General features: G+C 31.6%; 4 protein-coding genes across 4 annotated transcripts; 1 reads left to right on the top strand and 3 right to left on the bottom strand.

The window, feature by feature from the left end:
* Nucleotides 1–1,389: 1,389 nt before the first annotated feature.
* Nucleotides 1,390–4,602, top strand: LOC115723284 (protein SINE1). The gene is made up of 3 exons (XM_061104317.1): nt 1,390–1,877; nt 2,423–3,740; nt 3,846–4,602. Exons 2-3 carry the CDS (start codon nt 2,430–2,432, stop codon nt 4,431–4,433), a joined length of 1,899 nt encoding a protein of 632 aa, XP_060960300.1. The 5' UTR covers nt 1,390–1,877; nt 2,423–2,429; the 3' UTR covers nt 4,434–4,602.
* Nucleotides 4,603–5,148: 546 nt separating this feature from the next.
* On the bottom strand, nt 5,149–7,455 carry LOC115721865 (photosynthetic NDH subunit of subcomplex B 2, chloroplastic). Its single transcript, XM_030650957.2, has 3 exons — nt 6,772–7,455; nt 5,612–6,046; nt 5,149–5,428 (listed from the first exon to the last, which is right to left on the bottom strand). The coding sequence occupies exons 1-3, from the start codon at nt 7,258–7,260 to the stop codon at nt 5,234–5,236; spliced, it is 1,119 nt and encodes a 372-aa protein (XP_030506817.2). The 5' UTR covers nt 7,261–7,455; the 3' UTR covers nt 5,149–5,233.
* An 850-nt stretch (nt 7,456–8,305) lies between these two features.
* On the bottom strand, nt 8,306–11,336 carry LOC115723082 (uncharacterized). The gene is made up of 4 exons (XM_030652496.2): nt 10,685–11,336; nt 9,409–9,492; nt 9,231–9,320; nt 8,306–8,928 (listed from the first exon to the last, which is right to left on the bottom strand). The coding sequence occupies exons 1-4, from the start codon at nt 11,087–11,089 to the stop codon at nt 8,659–8,661; spliced, it is 849 nt and encodes a 282-aa protein (XP_030508356.1). The 5' UTR covers nt 11,090–11,336; the 3' UTR covers nt 8,306–8,658.
* A 1,221-nt stretch (nt 11,337–12,557) lies between these two features.
* LOC115723367 (ADP-glucose phosphorylase) lies at nt 12,558–15,461 on the bottom strand. The gene is made up of 3 exons (XM_030652825.2): nt 14,946–15,461; nt 13,318–13,608; nt 12,558–13,036 (listed from the first exon to the last, which is right to left on the bottom strand). The coding sequence occupies exons 1-3, from the start codon at nt 15,423–15,425 to the stop codon at nt 12,776–12,778; spliced, it is 1,032 nt and encodes a 343-aa protein (XP_030508685.2). The 5' UTR covers nt 15,426–15,461; the 3' UTR covers nt 12,558–12,775.
* Nucleotides 15,462–17,148: the final 1,687 nt, after the last annotated feature.

Genomic DNA, 17,148 nt, shown 5'->3' with positions numbered 1-17,148 from the left:
CTTTGTAAGAATAATATCAATTTCATACAAGGTATATAATAGTCCAAAGACAGTACTTAATATATTTAATAAGACAGCTCACAATATATAATAGTGAGGAGAGAGAGTGTTTGATTTTCAAATGAGAAAACTTGAAGATTACACCAATGGTGGTTTTGGAATTTGGAGGGAGATTTAAATTTATATATATAGATATAAATATTTATATGATTTTCTGATTTGTCATATTGCAACTTTAAAATAAAAATAAAAATAAAAATTGATTATGTATTATACTTCCCAAAATAGGATATTACACTTGACCTTACATACTATAGTATTTGTATTGTGGCTTCATACAATTTAATGTTTTTATATATATGGAAAAAGTTTTCACTAAGTCAAATTAATTTCTATAGTTGAAGAATATATTTCCACAGATGAAAAAAAAAATCCCTTTAAAATATTAATTTTTATACTCTTGTGTTAGTATAGTAAGTTTTCTCAAGAAATTACTCTCATTATATATAAAATCTCTTTCCTTTTTTACGAAAACATCTAATCATATGTTTTTTCTTGAGAAATATAAATCATATATATTTGGGTTTAATGGTCTTCAATATAGCTAAAGCCCATTCAAAAAACAATAAAGCTAAATATAAATATAAATCTAAATATAAGTTATGTTTTTTTTTCTAGATCTAATTTTTAATAGGAGTGATGATTCTATTAAATTATAATCTTATTTGTTGAATTATTTAACAAATTATAAAGTTTCATAATATAATAAATTGATATGATACAAAAAATATAAATTTAAACATGACTAAACAAATTCTATACAACATAATACATAAATACAAATAGTTTAGCCCAAGAGCATGATATATTAGTAACCTTATAATTTCATAATACTAATGATAATAATTGAAGTATTTGATGGAACTTTGTGAAATTGTGTAAAAATATGAAAAGTGAAGTGTGTGAGTGAATAAAGTCCACATAGGATAGAAACACAATTTTGATATTTTGGTACGGGCCCCAATGGGTAATCAATTTTGTGTGCATGGGTAATTTTTTTTTTCCCTTACGATTTTTCTCAGAGTGATAATTTAAGGTGTAATCGAACGATATTGTTCGATACAGAACGTATCGTATACAGAGGTTGTTTTATCTCGGGAACGTCGTAGTTGCTAAATTTTCGTGCACACTTTAGCCGTGGAACATCTTAAAAAAAGCGATATGACTCAACCAGAATCTTCTATCAGTTAACCGTATTTATTAATAAATATTCTAATTAAAAAAATTTATATCAATTTTTATAAAATATTATTAAAAATTTATATAAAATAATTAAAACTATAAAAAAATAGATATAGTAAAACACTAACAAATACAAACAGAGTAAAATACAACTCAACTCATATTTTGAAAAACACCAAAGAAATATGAAGGGCGAGCATAGAATTAGAATATTTTACTCATATTTAATGTATTGTCCAATCCAATTTCTATATGTATAGAAAGTATAGAAGAAGGGTGTAATGGTCCAAAAATGGTGTAATAATTTGGAGAGAGGAGAGAGAGAGGAAGGGATAGCGGTGGAATAATGAAAAAAGATTTGAAATTGATGACAGTCTTTTCTTGGGTTTGACCGTTTGTATTATCCAAACAATACAATACACTTCACTACTTGACAAAGCTGTAACACTCTCTCCTTCCTTTATTATATTTATTATTACCATTTCACAAATCTCTCCTCAAAACCCTACCAAGCAACCTTTCAATTCTAATATTATCTCTCCTCCACTCTCCTCTCTCTCTCTCTCTCTACTCTGTCTTGAGAAGAAGAAGAAGAAGAAGAAGAGGAATCTGAAGTAAAAAACAGAGCTTTGAAGGTATTTTTTTTTGTTTTTTATCTTTTAAGCTCAATTCCTTCATCACTATTTTATTGGGTTTTATTTGTTTTCATTTTTTATGTCGTTTAATTCCAAGATCCAAAATACCCAGATGCTAATTTTTGTTGAAATGCTATAAATTTCGCTTGAGATTTTCATGAAAAGATTGAATTTTTAATTTTTTTTTTCTGCCTTTTTTAATCCGAATCTATTGGATTGATGATGTGGTTAACGATATAAGCAATCTTGGTTTATGCAACAATGTTTTTTTTTCTTTTTTGGGAAAATGCATTGGGCTTTACAGTTTATAACATTTGTAGGATAAATGTATTTTTTGTCCAAAATCTGATTTTTTTTGGTACTTTCTAAGCATAATCATTCAAAATGTGTTCTATATTTGATTTTTCTTTTCTTTTCAAAATGCTGAATAGCTCTATTAAAAGTTTGTTTCAGCTTTTGAAGATGACAAAGAAATAAATTGCTTTATTTGTAAATGAATTAGATCTCAAGTTTTTTGACTAAACCATTTTCTTGGGGCTGTTCAGGTTAACAATGGGAAGGAGTTTAAGTCCAATTCTAAAGAGAGAGTTGGCAAATCTTGATAAAGATGCTGATAGTCGTAGATCAGCAATGAAAGCCCTCAAAACTTATGTGAAAGATTTGGATTCAAAGGCAATTCCATTGTTCCTTGCACAAGTTTCTCAAACTAAAGAAATCGGTTTGTCTGGTGAATGCACGATTTCATTGTATGAAGTTCTTGCTCGGGTTCATGGTGTCAAAATAGTTCCTTTGATTGACAGCATTATGGCTACCATTATCAAGACCTTGACTTCAAGTGCAGGGTCTTTTCCTCTCCAACAAGCATGCTCTAAGGTGGTTCCAGCTATTGCTCGATATGGAATTGATCCAACCACTCCTGAGGACAAGAAGAGGCGCATTATTCATTCGCTTTGCAAGCCTCTTTCGGATGCCCTTTTGGGAGCTCGAGAGAGTCTCACTTCTGGAGCTGCCCTTTGCTTGAAAGCTCTTGTGGATTCTGATAATTGGCGGTTTGCTTCTAATGAAATGGTTAACAAGGTTTGTCAGGTTGTTTCGGGGGCTTTGGAGGACAAGTCTACTCAGACAAATGCTCACATGGGTTTGGTTATGACTTTAGCGAAACGCAATGCTGCTGTTGTTGAACCTTATGCTAGACTATTAATACATGCTGGATTACAGATATTGAAAGCAGGAGTTGATGAGGCGAATTCCCAAAAGCGTTTGTCAGCGATTCAAATGATTAACTTTTTGATGAGGTGGTTAGATCCATGGAGTATCTGTTCAGAGCTTGGATTGATAATCGAAGAGATGGAGAAGTGTCAGTCTGATCAGATGGCTTTTGTTAGAGGAGCAGCATTTGAAGCTTTGCAAACTGCGAGGAGAATTTCAGCTGATAAAGCTTCGAAATTCGAGAAAAGTCCTGCTTCAGTCACAGGTTCAAATAGTAGAAGAGAACAAAGGAGCTTGTCAACCTCTGATGATCAATCTCCTGCATCAGAGTCTCCAGAATCACAGACCCTTGATTCCTTTGTTGAATCGTGGGCTGAGTCACCGAATTCAACAATCCAATCATCTCAGATGTCTGATTATGATCGTAGGAGTGTGAACCGAAAATTGTGGAGTTTAGAAAATGGAGGAGTTGATGTGTCTCTTAAAGATGGTCTTTTTTCACAGATTGCAAGGGAAAGCTCAATCTCAAATACATTGTCTGAGCATTGTACCGATCATGGCTGTGGTAACAATGGAGATTCAGATGAGTTTGCTGGTTTCATGCAGAGAAATTCGCGAATTGGAATATCAAGAAGCACAACAAACAGTCCCCTAGTAAGTTTCACTTGCATTGTTTTTTCAATTTTCAGTTTCACCTCTAGTTTTAATTAAGGTATCACTAACAAAGTTGGCATTTTTGTGTTCTCTTTTTGTCTTCAGAGGTCACACAATTCGATTAATGTTGACAGCATGATCTTACAAACTCCAAGGAAGCTTGTTCAATCTCTTCAAGATCCTGATCACATGAACTCAGATTGTTGTGATAAACAAGCCATAAGAAGGCTCAGAAACAGGAGTATATCTCTGAGTGATTTCGATTGGAGTCCAGCTTCAAGATTTGACCAAAATCATACTTCACATTCACAAGATGTAAACTATGGCCATATAGGAAATGGTGAGGACTTACAAGGGGACACTGAATCAGTGTCATCAACTGATTACATTGTTGCTAATGTTGCAGAGCAAGAATCTGATAAGTTATCTCAGGATTACAAGACCGAAAATCAAGCTCCAGCTCTAGCTGGAACTCAACCTCAAGTTGAAGCTGTAGCTGAAACTCAAACTCAACTTCAAGCTGAATATCAAATTCAAACTCAGTCTCAGTTCTGTGTTCAGAAAACTCGCCCGAAGTTATCATTAAAGTTGGTTTTGGCTCTACCAATTGTGTTAATGGCACTATTTGTTCTGCTGGTTTGGATTAGAGAGCAGCAGAATGAATTTGATGCACATTATCTTGTTCCAACTTAGTAAAACTTTCTTTAATTAGGATTAGGAGCAGCAGATTATTAAGTTCCAGATTACAAAAATCTCTCTCAAGATTTTTAGTTTAGGATTAAGAAAAAGGTCTTTGTATCTTTAAGACACTTCTATTTAAATTATTAATCAGAAAGTTTATTGGTAGCTATCTTTGCTATGATGGATTTGATTCTCATTTTACTGTTATATTCATTCTTTGCAGTTCCATTAGTGTTTAAAGAGTTTGAGATTATCCCAAAAACAAAAGTGACACAAACATAAATCCTTGACTAAAATGAACCCAACCCCGCATAACAAACACCCCATTAGAGGGGAATTGCTCGTATGAAAAAGTGAGAATCTTCATAGATTGGCTTCCACCAATCGAAGGTTCTCGCATAAAGAACTCTTTCTCATTCGGTCAGATGGGAGACTTTTTTTTTATACAATACATTAAGCTCAAAATGGGGGCATAAATGAAGGTAAGACTCATCAACAATCTATCAAAATCAGTATTGAAAATAACCTTAGTCAGCATGGCTTTAAATCTTATAGTTGTATCTAGAGCAATCAAGAGAATCAGTCTTGAAGATTGCTAGCAAGATAAACAATCTTTTTTGTTCTCTTCTCACTGTTAAATATGAAAATTTGAGACAATTTATCTCATAATTATTAGAGTGCTATGTAGAGTTTTATACTAGTGATTATGGACAATGTGCAAGAAGAGTTGCAAAAGTTGAAGAGGTCATCATATGAACAATCAATATTTTCATATAAACAAAACTTATTATATGTAAAAATTTGAAATGTAATTACAAATTATCATGCTCAATGACCTGAGCTCCTCTCCAATCTTCACCAGGTTTAACAATTACAGGTACTAGAATAGAAGCAGGTCCAGTGCATGCAAAATACTCTTTCCCATATTTTTCATGGAACGAACCGGGGCTTGACACGTATATGTCCTCAAATCCCATCCTTATGATTCTATAAAACAACTCTTTTCCCTACAAAAAAAATATCAACACAATAATTATGACAATAGCTGAAAAATACTATCATATCAGACTGACTGTAATATTTTGGTGCATATATCATTAACTTTGCCAAACATTTTTAAACAAGGGCAATTAATGTCTCATAGGTATAAACACACTTTTGTACATGTTGATAAAACTCTAATATTTTACCTGATCAAGTATTTCATACTTCGAAGGAGGAGTGTTATAAAAAACTTTCTTCCTCTCTTCAGGATGAGCTGCATAGACTCTACTAAGTCTATTTTTCAAAATGGTAAAAGGAACATCTTGTTGAGTCCAAACTCCGGGTTTAGGGTCAGGCTCAGAAAACCAATCAGAAGAGTCGTCGGGCTTCATGGCCTCGGCAGGAGACAAGAGCTCGAAAGGGGAAGACAAAGGAGGATGAGTGGAGTAAGAACATGTTCTTAAGCCTTGAATGGCAGCCTTGTTTCTTTTTTTGAACTTAAAATGACTAAGTATGGCATTAGTCATTGTAATTGGCTTTGGACCATTGTTTTTCACTATCACTGCTGTGGCTAGGCTTAGTGGATATAGTGTCACCACATATGTTATGTCCAAACTTCCACTACTGCTGCTCAATTCCACCTATATACATAATAATAATAATCACACACAAAACAAATGATTTTTAGAATTTATTTGTTAAGAAAAATGGTTTGATAAATATGTTAAATTTAGAAGGGATTATTTTGTAAATACACAAAAACAACAATAAAATTACAAAAATATGGTTGTACGGAATTTTAAATATTTTTACGATTTTTATAATTTTATTTACAGAAAGTACAATATTTTTATGTTGTACTCTTGTAAATTTGTTGTTATTTGTATTTTATTTTTTTATTTTTTTATTGTTGTTTGGATGTTATTTTCATATTACTTTTATGTAGTTCTTGTTGTTTTCGTGTTATTTTTATAAAATACTGTAAAAATATATAAAAAAAAATTGAACGTAAAATTGTAATTTTTTTAACAAAAAATAGTATTTCACTATTTTGTGTGATTATCCCGATTTAGAATACATTGTGAATATTTAAATATGTTAGAATTTAATAATAATCAAACAAAAAAATTGATATATAGGGTTTATTTGTTAAGAAAGGTTTGATAAATATGTTGAATTTAGAAGATTATAGATTTGCTAGTTCATGCATTTTACAATTTGTTATTTTTACCCAAATATTTATTCGAGGCTATAATTTAAGAAACTTTGATTATGATCATTATAACTCAAAACTAAGTAAATTAATAAAGTCATATAAGTAAGTTTATTTCAATGTGAGACACTCTAACAACATCTAGTTATGTACCTGAAGAGCGTCGATAGCATCTGAATCGACGTTTTTGACACTCCATTGGGAGTTAGCGAGGAGTGATGATGTGGCGGGGGCGGCCTTAGGAGTAGTAGAGAATCTAGTAGAGATATTAGTGGGCTTATTAAGAGGAGGATTAGAGACTTCATTAAGAATTAAAGCAATGCCTCCTTTGGTTTTTTTAGTAGGAGTGGTATGAGTGTACAAAACCTCTTCAAAACCATCATCTTTCCAATACACCTTAGGCTTGTATGAAGTGACATGAGCTTCAGGTATTTGAAGACTCACTGAGCTACCATTTCTGACTGTTAACTCAACGACAGGGATTTTGTTGTCGTTTTCTGTGAACTTGATGCCTTTTCTGCTGAATTTCTCATTAAGGGTGTCTGTGGGAGTAGTAGTTGTGGATGTTGTAGCTTTTATTATGAAGTTGTTGTTGTTGGTGGTGGTGAGTTTGGGTAGAGATAAAGAAAGGAATGAAGCCATGGAAGAGAGAGTTAAGCCAATGACTCACTCACTCAGTTTTCCAAATAGCCTAATCCTTTTACTGCTTCACACACTTCACACCCAATCCATATCTTCTTTTTGGCTTCACACAACACTTTCATCTTCTTCTTCTTTAAGCCTTTATTATTGTGCTTACGTGGCATTTTGAAAACTTTTTTGCCAAATTTGCCCTCCTATTACTAATACTCTGAAATTGGAATAATAATTCATGGTTATTTAGGAATTCTACTCTCCCCAACTATGACTTATGTATTATTGTCCCCTTTGAATGTTTTAATCTGTTATAAATAATCTCTGAACTATTCACAATGTTATAAATTGGTCATTCTATCAAGTTTTTCATAAGTGGAAAACAAAATAATGATATAATTGCTTAGCGAGTTGCCACATTAACGCCTTGCGAGTTGCCTAGCACTCTTGCAAGTTGTAATATCACTGTTGGTAAAATTTAATACCAGCTCCCTCTTATTTTACTTTAATAAAAATTATAAAAAGTCGCTAATTAATTATAAAATATCACCTTAATACCCTATATCAATGCTCGCAAATTGTGACAAAAATGCTTTCTAGGGGTCCACACAAGAACTCCAAATCCCAAATGATTCCATATTTCGAAATTCTTGTAATAAAAGAGATATTTACGAGTTGCGATATAAGTACTCAAAATTAACTTTATAATTAGTATAAACTCAATAATTTTTTTTAGCAGTATAGTATTTAGTATTAGTAAAATTATAATTTTTATCTAATTTCTTTTTCACAAACTCAATTCAACTTTTAAATCATAGAAACATTTAATATTAATTACTTACAAATTTACTTCCAACAAATTTACAAAATTAGGTTTTAAATTTAAAACACTAACAGAATTAGTACTGAAATTAGATAAAAATTATAATTTTACTAATATTGAATACTTAGCCGCTAAAAAAATCATTGAGTCTATACCACTTACAAACTCAAAATAACTTTGGTACTTGTACCACAAATATCCCTAAAAAGATCAAAGATAATAGAAGGCAAGTAGTTTACAACCGCATATTTTATTAAACAAGTAAATTTGTTTACAAGGGTTTAATTCTAAAGATACTGAGATTTAAGATTATTCCAATACCAAACTATTGAAATTAAATGAATAAATAAAACAGTAATGAGGTTGATTAAGATCAACAAAGGCCAGAAATGAAGTTGATCTGAATTCCAAAAGCATTGTTAAGAAAACTTCCATCCTTTTTAACTAATATTCCTCATGATAAAATTCCTCTTTGTTCTCCAGCCAAGCAAAATAATAGTCTACGCAAAAGCACATGGCCCATGAGCTGCATATTAGAAATACAAAAATTCTGAACACGAACAAACTTATTTTTGCCTAGTTCATTAGGTGGTCAATATTTCACCAGGGGTTCCCTCTTCCACTTCAACCGAAAATGGAATAGGTTTGGTAGGAGCGGGTAGGCGGCCAATGCTATCCACTTTATCCTTCTGTTTTGGAGGAGGTCTAGCTGCTTTTGGTAATAGCCTGCCTTTCTTTTCAAACCACTCGGGCTTAAGCAAAGCCCGGAAACCTAACTTGTTGTAGTAAACTCTTCTAACAGTTCCACCTGCAGCTTCCACAGCTTCCTTTGCCCTAACAGTGACCCTTGATACCTGTATACTTCCTTAGTAAGTCCCAACTTTGTTTTCATAAAATATAACTTAAATACTTGATAATTTTGTAACAATAAACTTGGGATTGGCTTTGATATAAAACCTTAGAAACACGAACGAAGGAAAACAATAAAATCCCAGACTCGTACTGAGTTAGACTTAATGTCATGGAGGTTTCAAAAGTCAGTAATCTATTCATATGAGATACAAAGAACAGCAAATAATTCCATTCAAGAAACAATAAGGAGGTGACAAAATATACAAATGGTGATTCACAAGATAAAAGAAATAACAGTATTTACCTCGAGATGAATAGGCCACTTGATCTGGTCAGACCCGCGACCCATCAATCTTACTCCATCTTGTATTTGTTTCCCTATTGCCCCTGTATCCTACATTAACAATGATTACCAGAATAAGCTAATGCTGAATAAGGAAAAATGCTCCAATGTCACAAGCTACAGAAGGAATTTACTAGACCTTAAGAGTTTTCATCGTAATCAACTCGTGAGAATCAATCTTCCCTTCATTGATAAGTTTCGCAATCTTTCCTAACCCTACAGGCTGTCATCAACAATCGTATGGTATAATTATCAGAAGATTAGCCAAAAGATATTTACTCATCACATAAATGAGACATATAGATGATATAGATAAAATAGAAAGAAGTCTGATACATAAGGCTACAAATGTATCTATTTTCTCCAAAAGTATCTATTTTTTTTTTAATAAAATGAACAAAAAGAAAAATTATATGCAGAAAGAATTCAGAACAAAGTCCTTTCACACAGGTTGTAAAACAGAAAAAAAAAAAAAGAAACTTGGAATCCAAACCATCAAAATATGCTTCATCTCATTCAAATCATACAACAGTGAATTATAAACAATTTTTAAGGTTTCAATGACAAAACTGCAGTAGTTTCAAAAAGAAAAAAAAGCATGAAAACAGGTTAACCCAAGTCTTAGATTATCACTAAGTCATAAATTTGATATCCTATATATAATAAGGTGGTTTAATCTTCATTCACTAAAATTCCACACCTTCCCCGTGACACTAGTTCACACTTATTCTTCTTACAAAAAGTTGAATAATTTAATTCACAAGAACACAACACCATCATCAAATTGTTCATAATTGTTACTTAAATTCAACCCAACTCTTAGATTATCAATAAAATCCCACACCTTCCTCAGGACACTAGTGCACAATCAAAGAACGGTTTACCTACTCTCTTAACAGTCAAAATAAATCCTTTCATTCCGAATTAAAGAATTTGGAATGAATCTAATCTCCCCAATTAGGATTTGCTCTTCTTACAAGAAGTTAAATAATTTAATTCACAAAGACCACAACACCATCACAAAATCCTTCACAATTGTTACCAAAATTCAACCCCCTTAGATTGTCACTAAAATTCCAATTGTTCTTTCTTTCATACAAAGGCTTACAAAAAAAGTTCAATAATTTCAATCAATTAATCAATCACATTGTCCTAAAAAAATAACTTCTTGTTACTAAAATTGAACCCCAATTCTTAGATTATCAATTCCACACCTTCCTCGGGTCACTAGTTCACAATTGTTCTTACAAAAAGTTGAATAATTTAATTCACAAGAACACAACACCATCATCAAATTATTCACAATTGTTACTAAAATTCAACCCCAAGTCTTAGATTATCACTAAAATTCCAATTGTTCATTCTTTCATACAAAGGCTTACAAAAAAGTTGAATAATTTCAATCAATCAAGTACCTGAAAAGTAAGGCTAAAGGGGTTTGTAAAACCACGTTTGGGCAAACGACGTCGTAAAGGTGTCTGACCTCCTTCAAACCCTAACTTACCAGACCCTCTAGCCTTCTGACCTTTATGACCTCTCCCAGCAGTCTTCCCCTTCCCAGACCCAATCCCACGCCCCTTTCGAGTCTTCTGCTTCCTCGGGACATTTCCCCTCAGATCGTTCAGGCTCAAGAGACTGTACGCTCTTAGACCTCCGAAACCACCAAACCCTTCATTACTCCTCCTAAAACAAGGGTGGGAGCACTGTTCTACGATTTGCTGGAATCCAACTGTAGGGGGTATTGGAATGGATTGGGTACGGACTGAGGATGAGCTTAAGATTGAGCTCGAAAGTATTGAACAGAGTCTTCTTCTAAGCATTCTTCTTTTTTTGCTGGGCTGAGCTGGACTTCTATCGCCGTCGCCGTGCGGCGTTGGGAGGAAAGGACAAGCTTATCTACGTTGTAGGCGGGCTCTGATTGTCGTCGCCGTTGCCGTTGCCGTTGCCGTTGCCGTTGCCGAGAGAGAAAATGTCGAAAGTGTCGCGGGGAGTTATTTTTTTTATTTCATTTTTGAAAATGACTGAAGCTGCTACTTTTAGGTTAGGGTTTTTCACTTAATTATTATTATTATTTTTATATTTATTCAATTATTATTTATATATTTTTATTTTTTTTTCAATTTTTATACTTCAAAATAATTATTTTCAAAAATTCACATAACAACTTACATCCAAGCAACTTAAACTGTAATAAGAACAAAAATTAATAATATATGAACTAATTCTATTTTTATATATAATATTATTCTATGGCTGACATGGTTAGATTTTGTATTCTGAATTATTATTTTCTTTTAAAAAAATCTATGAATTATGAAAATAATTACAAACTTTCCATTAGGTTGCATTTTTTGAGATAATTTAGTGTTGTGGTCACAAGTCACACCATAATTATTAATTACAGTAGGATAGTTTATTTAACTAATTTATGCAAGCTGTAATTTAATATAATAATCTTAAGCATTGAAACATTAACTATGGAATTATAGATATACGGTCAGAATTTTATTGCTAGAGAACTGTTTATGTAATTATTTTCACCAAAACTCTCGAATTATAGTAATTTATTCATGAATTAACTTTAAACCAAGAAATTGTTTGAGAAAATCTCAAAGTCAATTATGTTTAAAACTTCTGCTAAAATAACACAAAATATAAGTTCTTTTTACATTCTCATTCCCAAAAACCAAAAAATAAATTAAAAAAATAAGAACTACACAATTATAAATATTCTGCTAAAATCACACAAAACATAAGTTCTTTTTTACATTCTCATTCCCAAAAACCACTCCCTAATTCTTCATGGAATTGTGAGTTGGGCAATTCAACTATTTAGGTCTCTGTTCACTGTTTTCTCATAATATTAGAGAAATGCTATCGAGTTCCACTTATAATATTATAAAAAATCGCTAACCAATTATAAAACGACACGATGGGTAAATTGTAGGAATGCTTATCACATTAAGCTCTCCTCATTTTCAAAATTTGTTTCTTGTTTTCAAAATCAAAACTAGTGAAAAAAGATTTGACAAACATAAAACTAAAAAAAAAACAAAAAAACAAAAAAACAAAACAAAACAAAAATTTCACTACAAAAATTTCAAATTATTAATCGAAGGCCGGAAGTGAATCCAAGCATTTGCTACGAAGTTTGATTAAGGTAAAGTAATTGTATATAGTTTAGTCAATAATTTAACTTTCAAATTAATCTTCAACACTCCTGACTAAACTATTTTAACCAAAACAGAAAGAATCATTAAAAAAAGAAAAAGAAAATAGAAACACAAGTGAACTTAACTCCACAATTATTTTATTCTTTTGAGTTTTTTAAGAAATTTTGAAAATAAATTACATAAATAAGTAACCATTTTATCCTAAAAAAATTATCTACATTCACACCCTGTTATGCCTAGTTCATCCGATCATGGTGTTTAAAAGAAATTTGGCATAAATCAACAAAATTAGATTTTTTTTCTTTGAATTATTTGTAAGCTATTTCTAATTTTCTATTCAGGAACATTTACTTCCCTTAGAACTTTTGCAGCATCCTCAGGGAAGACAAAATTAATGTAGCAACCACTTCCGATTTCGAACCCTCCCACGCCAGTTAATTGCGGTACTATCTGTAAAAACCAGTGAGAATGAGAAGTATCTGAAACATTAATCTGAAGTGGGGATGTCTGAATCATAAGATTGAATGGAGGATTGTCCAACTGCAATGAAAGTTTCCTGAGCATGAGTTTCAGTAGCCCACCAAGGTCAAGAGCCTGAAAAGTGAACACCATGGAGGAATGTTTAGAGCTTCTAAACTTCATTGATTTTTCAGAGAATGATTTCATGAGTCAATTTTGTTATAATCCCATTTTCAACATTATATTTTAATAAAAGCATTTTGATAACTATGTATAGTGGTGGTTTTTGAATATGGAACCAAATAAAATATACTTTTCCAAAATGCTTTTACTTCCACATTCATATAAAATGCTTAAAATCACCTATGCTTGAAACTAGTTTATATGGAAGTAGATCTATGGAGCAGTGGTAATACCTTCTCATCATTTATTTCATGAAAATGAGGAGAGTGATCACGAGGAATAATCCATATCTCAAAAGGAAATGTGGCAGCATAAGGAACAACCGATAAAAAATGGGTTGAAGCGTCAACCAAAAGATCCTGTCCGTTGACTTCACAAATCCCGCATTTTCCTGTCTGATTGAAATACTCCTTCATGCTTTCGACTCGAGTGGAAACGGCAGGAGGAACAATTGGCAGTGCCAGCATCTGGCTATGAGAGTGACTCATCGATGCTCCTGCTGAAGCACCATGATTCTTGAAAACCTTTAGAAAGCATAAAAGCAATGTCAACTTATACTATCACACAAACGATTTTGTCTTTGAAGAAAGAAAAAATGCTCCATATTCACAAAATTCAGAAGTACTGTTAGAACTGAAAACTTGGTTTAGCATTTACACGAGGACAACCATGAAGCTACAAACAATAAAGATGGCTTTAATGTTAGACCACCAAACATGCATTCATTTGTACAAGCTCAGTTTAGTTCTACTACTTTCGATATTATACACTCAAGACATTATGTATAATAGAAAAGAATGAAAGTATTGTCAACTCCACCAGTATTCATCAAAAGGTACTTATCCCCAAAATGTTCATTTCATAAATAAAACCTTTCCCCAGGCCATACTTGAATTTCAAATAAAGAATAAAAAGTTGGTGTCTTGTCTTCAACTAGTGAACAAAAAAAATGTAAAAAGCTATAATAGAGACCACTAACTAACCAAAGAGCTTGTACTCACTCAAAAATGTTATAATTTCATGGCTATTATTACATGCTTCTGATACAAAAAGTTCAAAGCAAACTCATCATCCTAAATAATATTTTTGAACCTTTTTAAATGTTCATTTTCATCTATAATAATAAAAAGAAAAAAATTAACCATAGACGTTGCTAAGCAATATACATGTTACAACCAATAGAGCTCATTCTTACTACTGATACAACTACTTACTAAAACAATTGGCTTAGCAGTTAGCAGAGAAGGTGTCCAAGTAAAAGAATAATGCAAAGTCCAAGCTTCTACATTTGTGACCAAATATAAAGAATAATGCAAAGAAGCACTTGTGGTACTCAACACCACACCAATATGACAAAGAAAAACCACCTTTTCCTAATTTCTCTATCTGTACCCAGCATGTCCCCTTGTAATATAATATGCTAAATTATTCTATTTTTAGCTTTAAACATTAATAGAAACTTAATTAATACAAATAATATAATGTGACATTCAAGCATTAAGTGGTACATGCTGGGATAGAAAATTAGGGACAGAAGATTTCAATTCATCACATTTGAGAGAAACCAACTACTTCAGTTGCTGAATACCAAAAGTGCCTCTTAGCATTGCTTAAATAATGACTGTTAGCATCATAATTAAGTAATTATCAAAGTTATTTGCAATACTAGTACAAGCTCTAACTTAGTTTTGATCGTATATAATCTAAATTCATCTAATTTTATCTGTAAACTTGTACAAACATCTAGAGACAAATCCCTTTGAATTTAGTCTTATCAGTAAATCTAAGCTTAATAAGTCTAAGTTTATAGCACATATAATCGAACACAGAACACATCACATTCAGGGATGAATATCTGAACCTGAACATATTTGATCGATTCACAGCTCGCAATTTGCTGTATCCTAATCTTATAAGCAAGAATAACTTGACCGATCTCCAACGGAGACAAATCGCCGAGCTGAACAGAATGCACCGGCGACTCAATCACCACGTCGTGGAACCCAACCCCGTCCAATGCCTGAGCCAAGGAATGATGATCATCATCATGATCAGGAACTCCTCTGGTGATGGCAGGGTACAGATTCTCGATAACCCGAATCTTCCAATCCGGGTCGTGGGGCGGAAGACGGAAGATCTCGGGAGCACACTGGTGCTCGTGGCCGATGCAGAAGGGGCATTGGTGGTTGTTGGGGTTAGGGTTAGGGTTTGCAGGAGATTTGGATTTGAAATCGGAGGGTCGTTTGGCTCTGGCGGGTGAGAAAATGACCCAGCGATTTGTGATGACGTCTTTTCTGAGTTGGGGGCTCCGAGTTGGCGAGTCAGACTCGGAGGACGCCATCTATTCTGTTCTATCACTCTGTTCTTTCTTAGATTATTATCGTTTTGGAGTGTCCCACACGTGTCCTACTTAATTTCCACACGTGTGCCGTGTGCATGGGAATGGAATCTAATAGATGAATTGTTAATATATATTATATAAAAAAGGGTAAATACCATTTTGGACCTTGTATTTTGTAAAAGTTACCGATTGGACTCTCTGTTTTGTTAAATGATAAAAAATACCTTGTATTTTTTAAAATGGTAAAAATAGGACCCTGAACTGATTTTTTGTCAAAATAAAATTTAATAATAATTCGATCTAAAAGTGTTATGACAAAACTATTTACATTTTCTGTATCTGTTCGTATTTTCAAGTTGGTTATATTAAAAAAAAAAGTTGTCAAAAATTAAGTTCAGGGTCCTATTTGTACCATTTTAGAAAATACAGGGTCCATTTTGTCATTTAACAAAACAGAGGGTCTAATTGGTAACTTTTGTAAAACACAGGGTCCAAAATGGTATTTACCCTATAAAAAAATACCTTTTAAGAAAATATATATTGTAAAAAATTTATTTATTTAGCTAAAAATTTGTTATCCAATTAAGTCTTTTAATAGCATGTTCTTGATTTATTGTAATCGTTTTATGAATTTTTTTTTGTTTATTTTTTTAGCAAAACGAGCTCTAAATTTAGATGAGACTTGTGTTTAGTAGACAGACTTATAAATTTAATTATCTAATTTTGCATATCTTTTAAATTTCGATTTTTTTTTTAAATTTGGTGCATTCTAATGGAATTTGTTCGTTTTCTTAAAAAAAAAAAAATTGTAATCCAATTAGAGTTGTAAAATTATAATTATTAATTATTTAAATTGGCATTGTGCTGTAATCTTTTAAATTAATTAGTGTTTTTGTTTGTATTTTTTTTTTTTTTTGAGAAAAATTATTTATATTATTTTGAATTAAGTAATTAATATTTTTATTATTAAAATACACATAAAAATTAGTTAAAATTTGTATTTTTTTGAAAATACTAGAAAAATAAATACTTATGTAACAATTAAATAAATAAATGATGCATTCAATGAAAATAAATTATCCAATCCAATAATAATTGGATTAGATTTGAATTGAATGAGGGAGTTAATTAGAATGTATATATAAATATGACACACACTTGTGCATTAAATTATTTTTGATAGGTGAACTCATTTTAAATAAAAATAATTAATTAAAATTACTTGATATAAACATGTGTGTCAAGTTTTGGTATAAATTATGTGTGTAGATATCATTACTCATACATTAAATTAGATAGGTCTACAAAAATATTAGATTCTGTCCTAATTTTTTTATTTTTTTTTTTGAAAAAAGTGTTCTCCTAGTTGGAGTTAATGGAAATACATATCTGTATTTTTTTTTTTTTTTAACTATAATTAGATACAAATACACATATTTCTAATGTAAATTTATTTGAGTAGTATGCTATATATTTTTTTCCACTCCTAATTAAATCAATTATCAAATAGAGTTTGCATTTTGTTTTGAAAAGTTTTCAACTTTTTCCATCTTTTCTTAAAAAAAAATCAACTTTTTCACTAAAAATGAATTTAAAACCTTGTAGCAACTAGCTAGTATTATTAGATGGCCCATAGTATATATATAAAAAAAAAAAAAAGTAAAAAAAATCATAATAATTATAGAAGCCAGTCCATTATGAGAAGAAGAGATGAGTTTAAACA

The sequence above is a fragment of the Cannabis sativa genome, chromosome 9 (assembly GCF_029168945.1).
Source record: "Cannabis sativa cultivar Pink pepper isolate KNU-18-1 chromosome 9, ASM2916894v1, whole genome shotgun sequence".
NCBI classification, from domain to species: domain Eukaryota; kingdom Viridiplantae; phylum Streptophyta; class Magnoliopsida; order Rosales; family Cannabaceae; genus Cannabis; species Cannabis sativa.
Note: the sequence above shows the minus strand (reverse complement) of the source record. Positions and strands in the feature narration are given on the sequence as shown.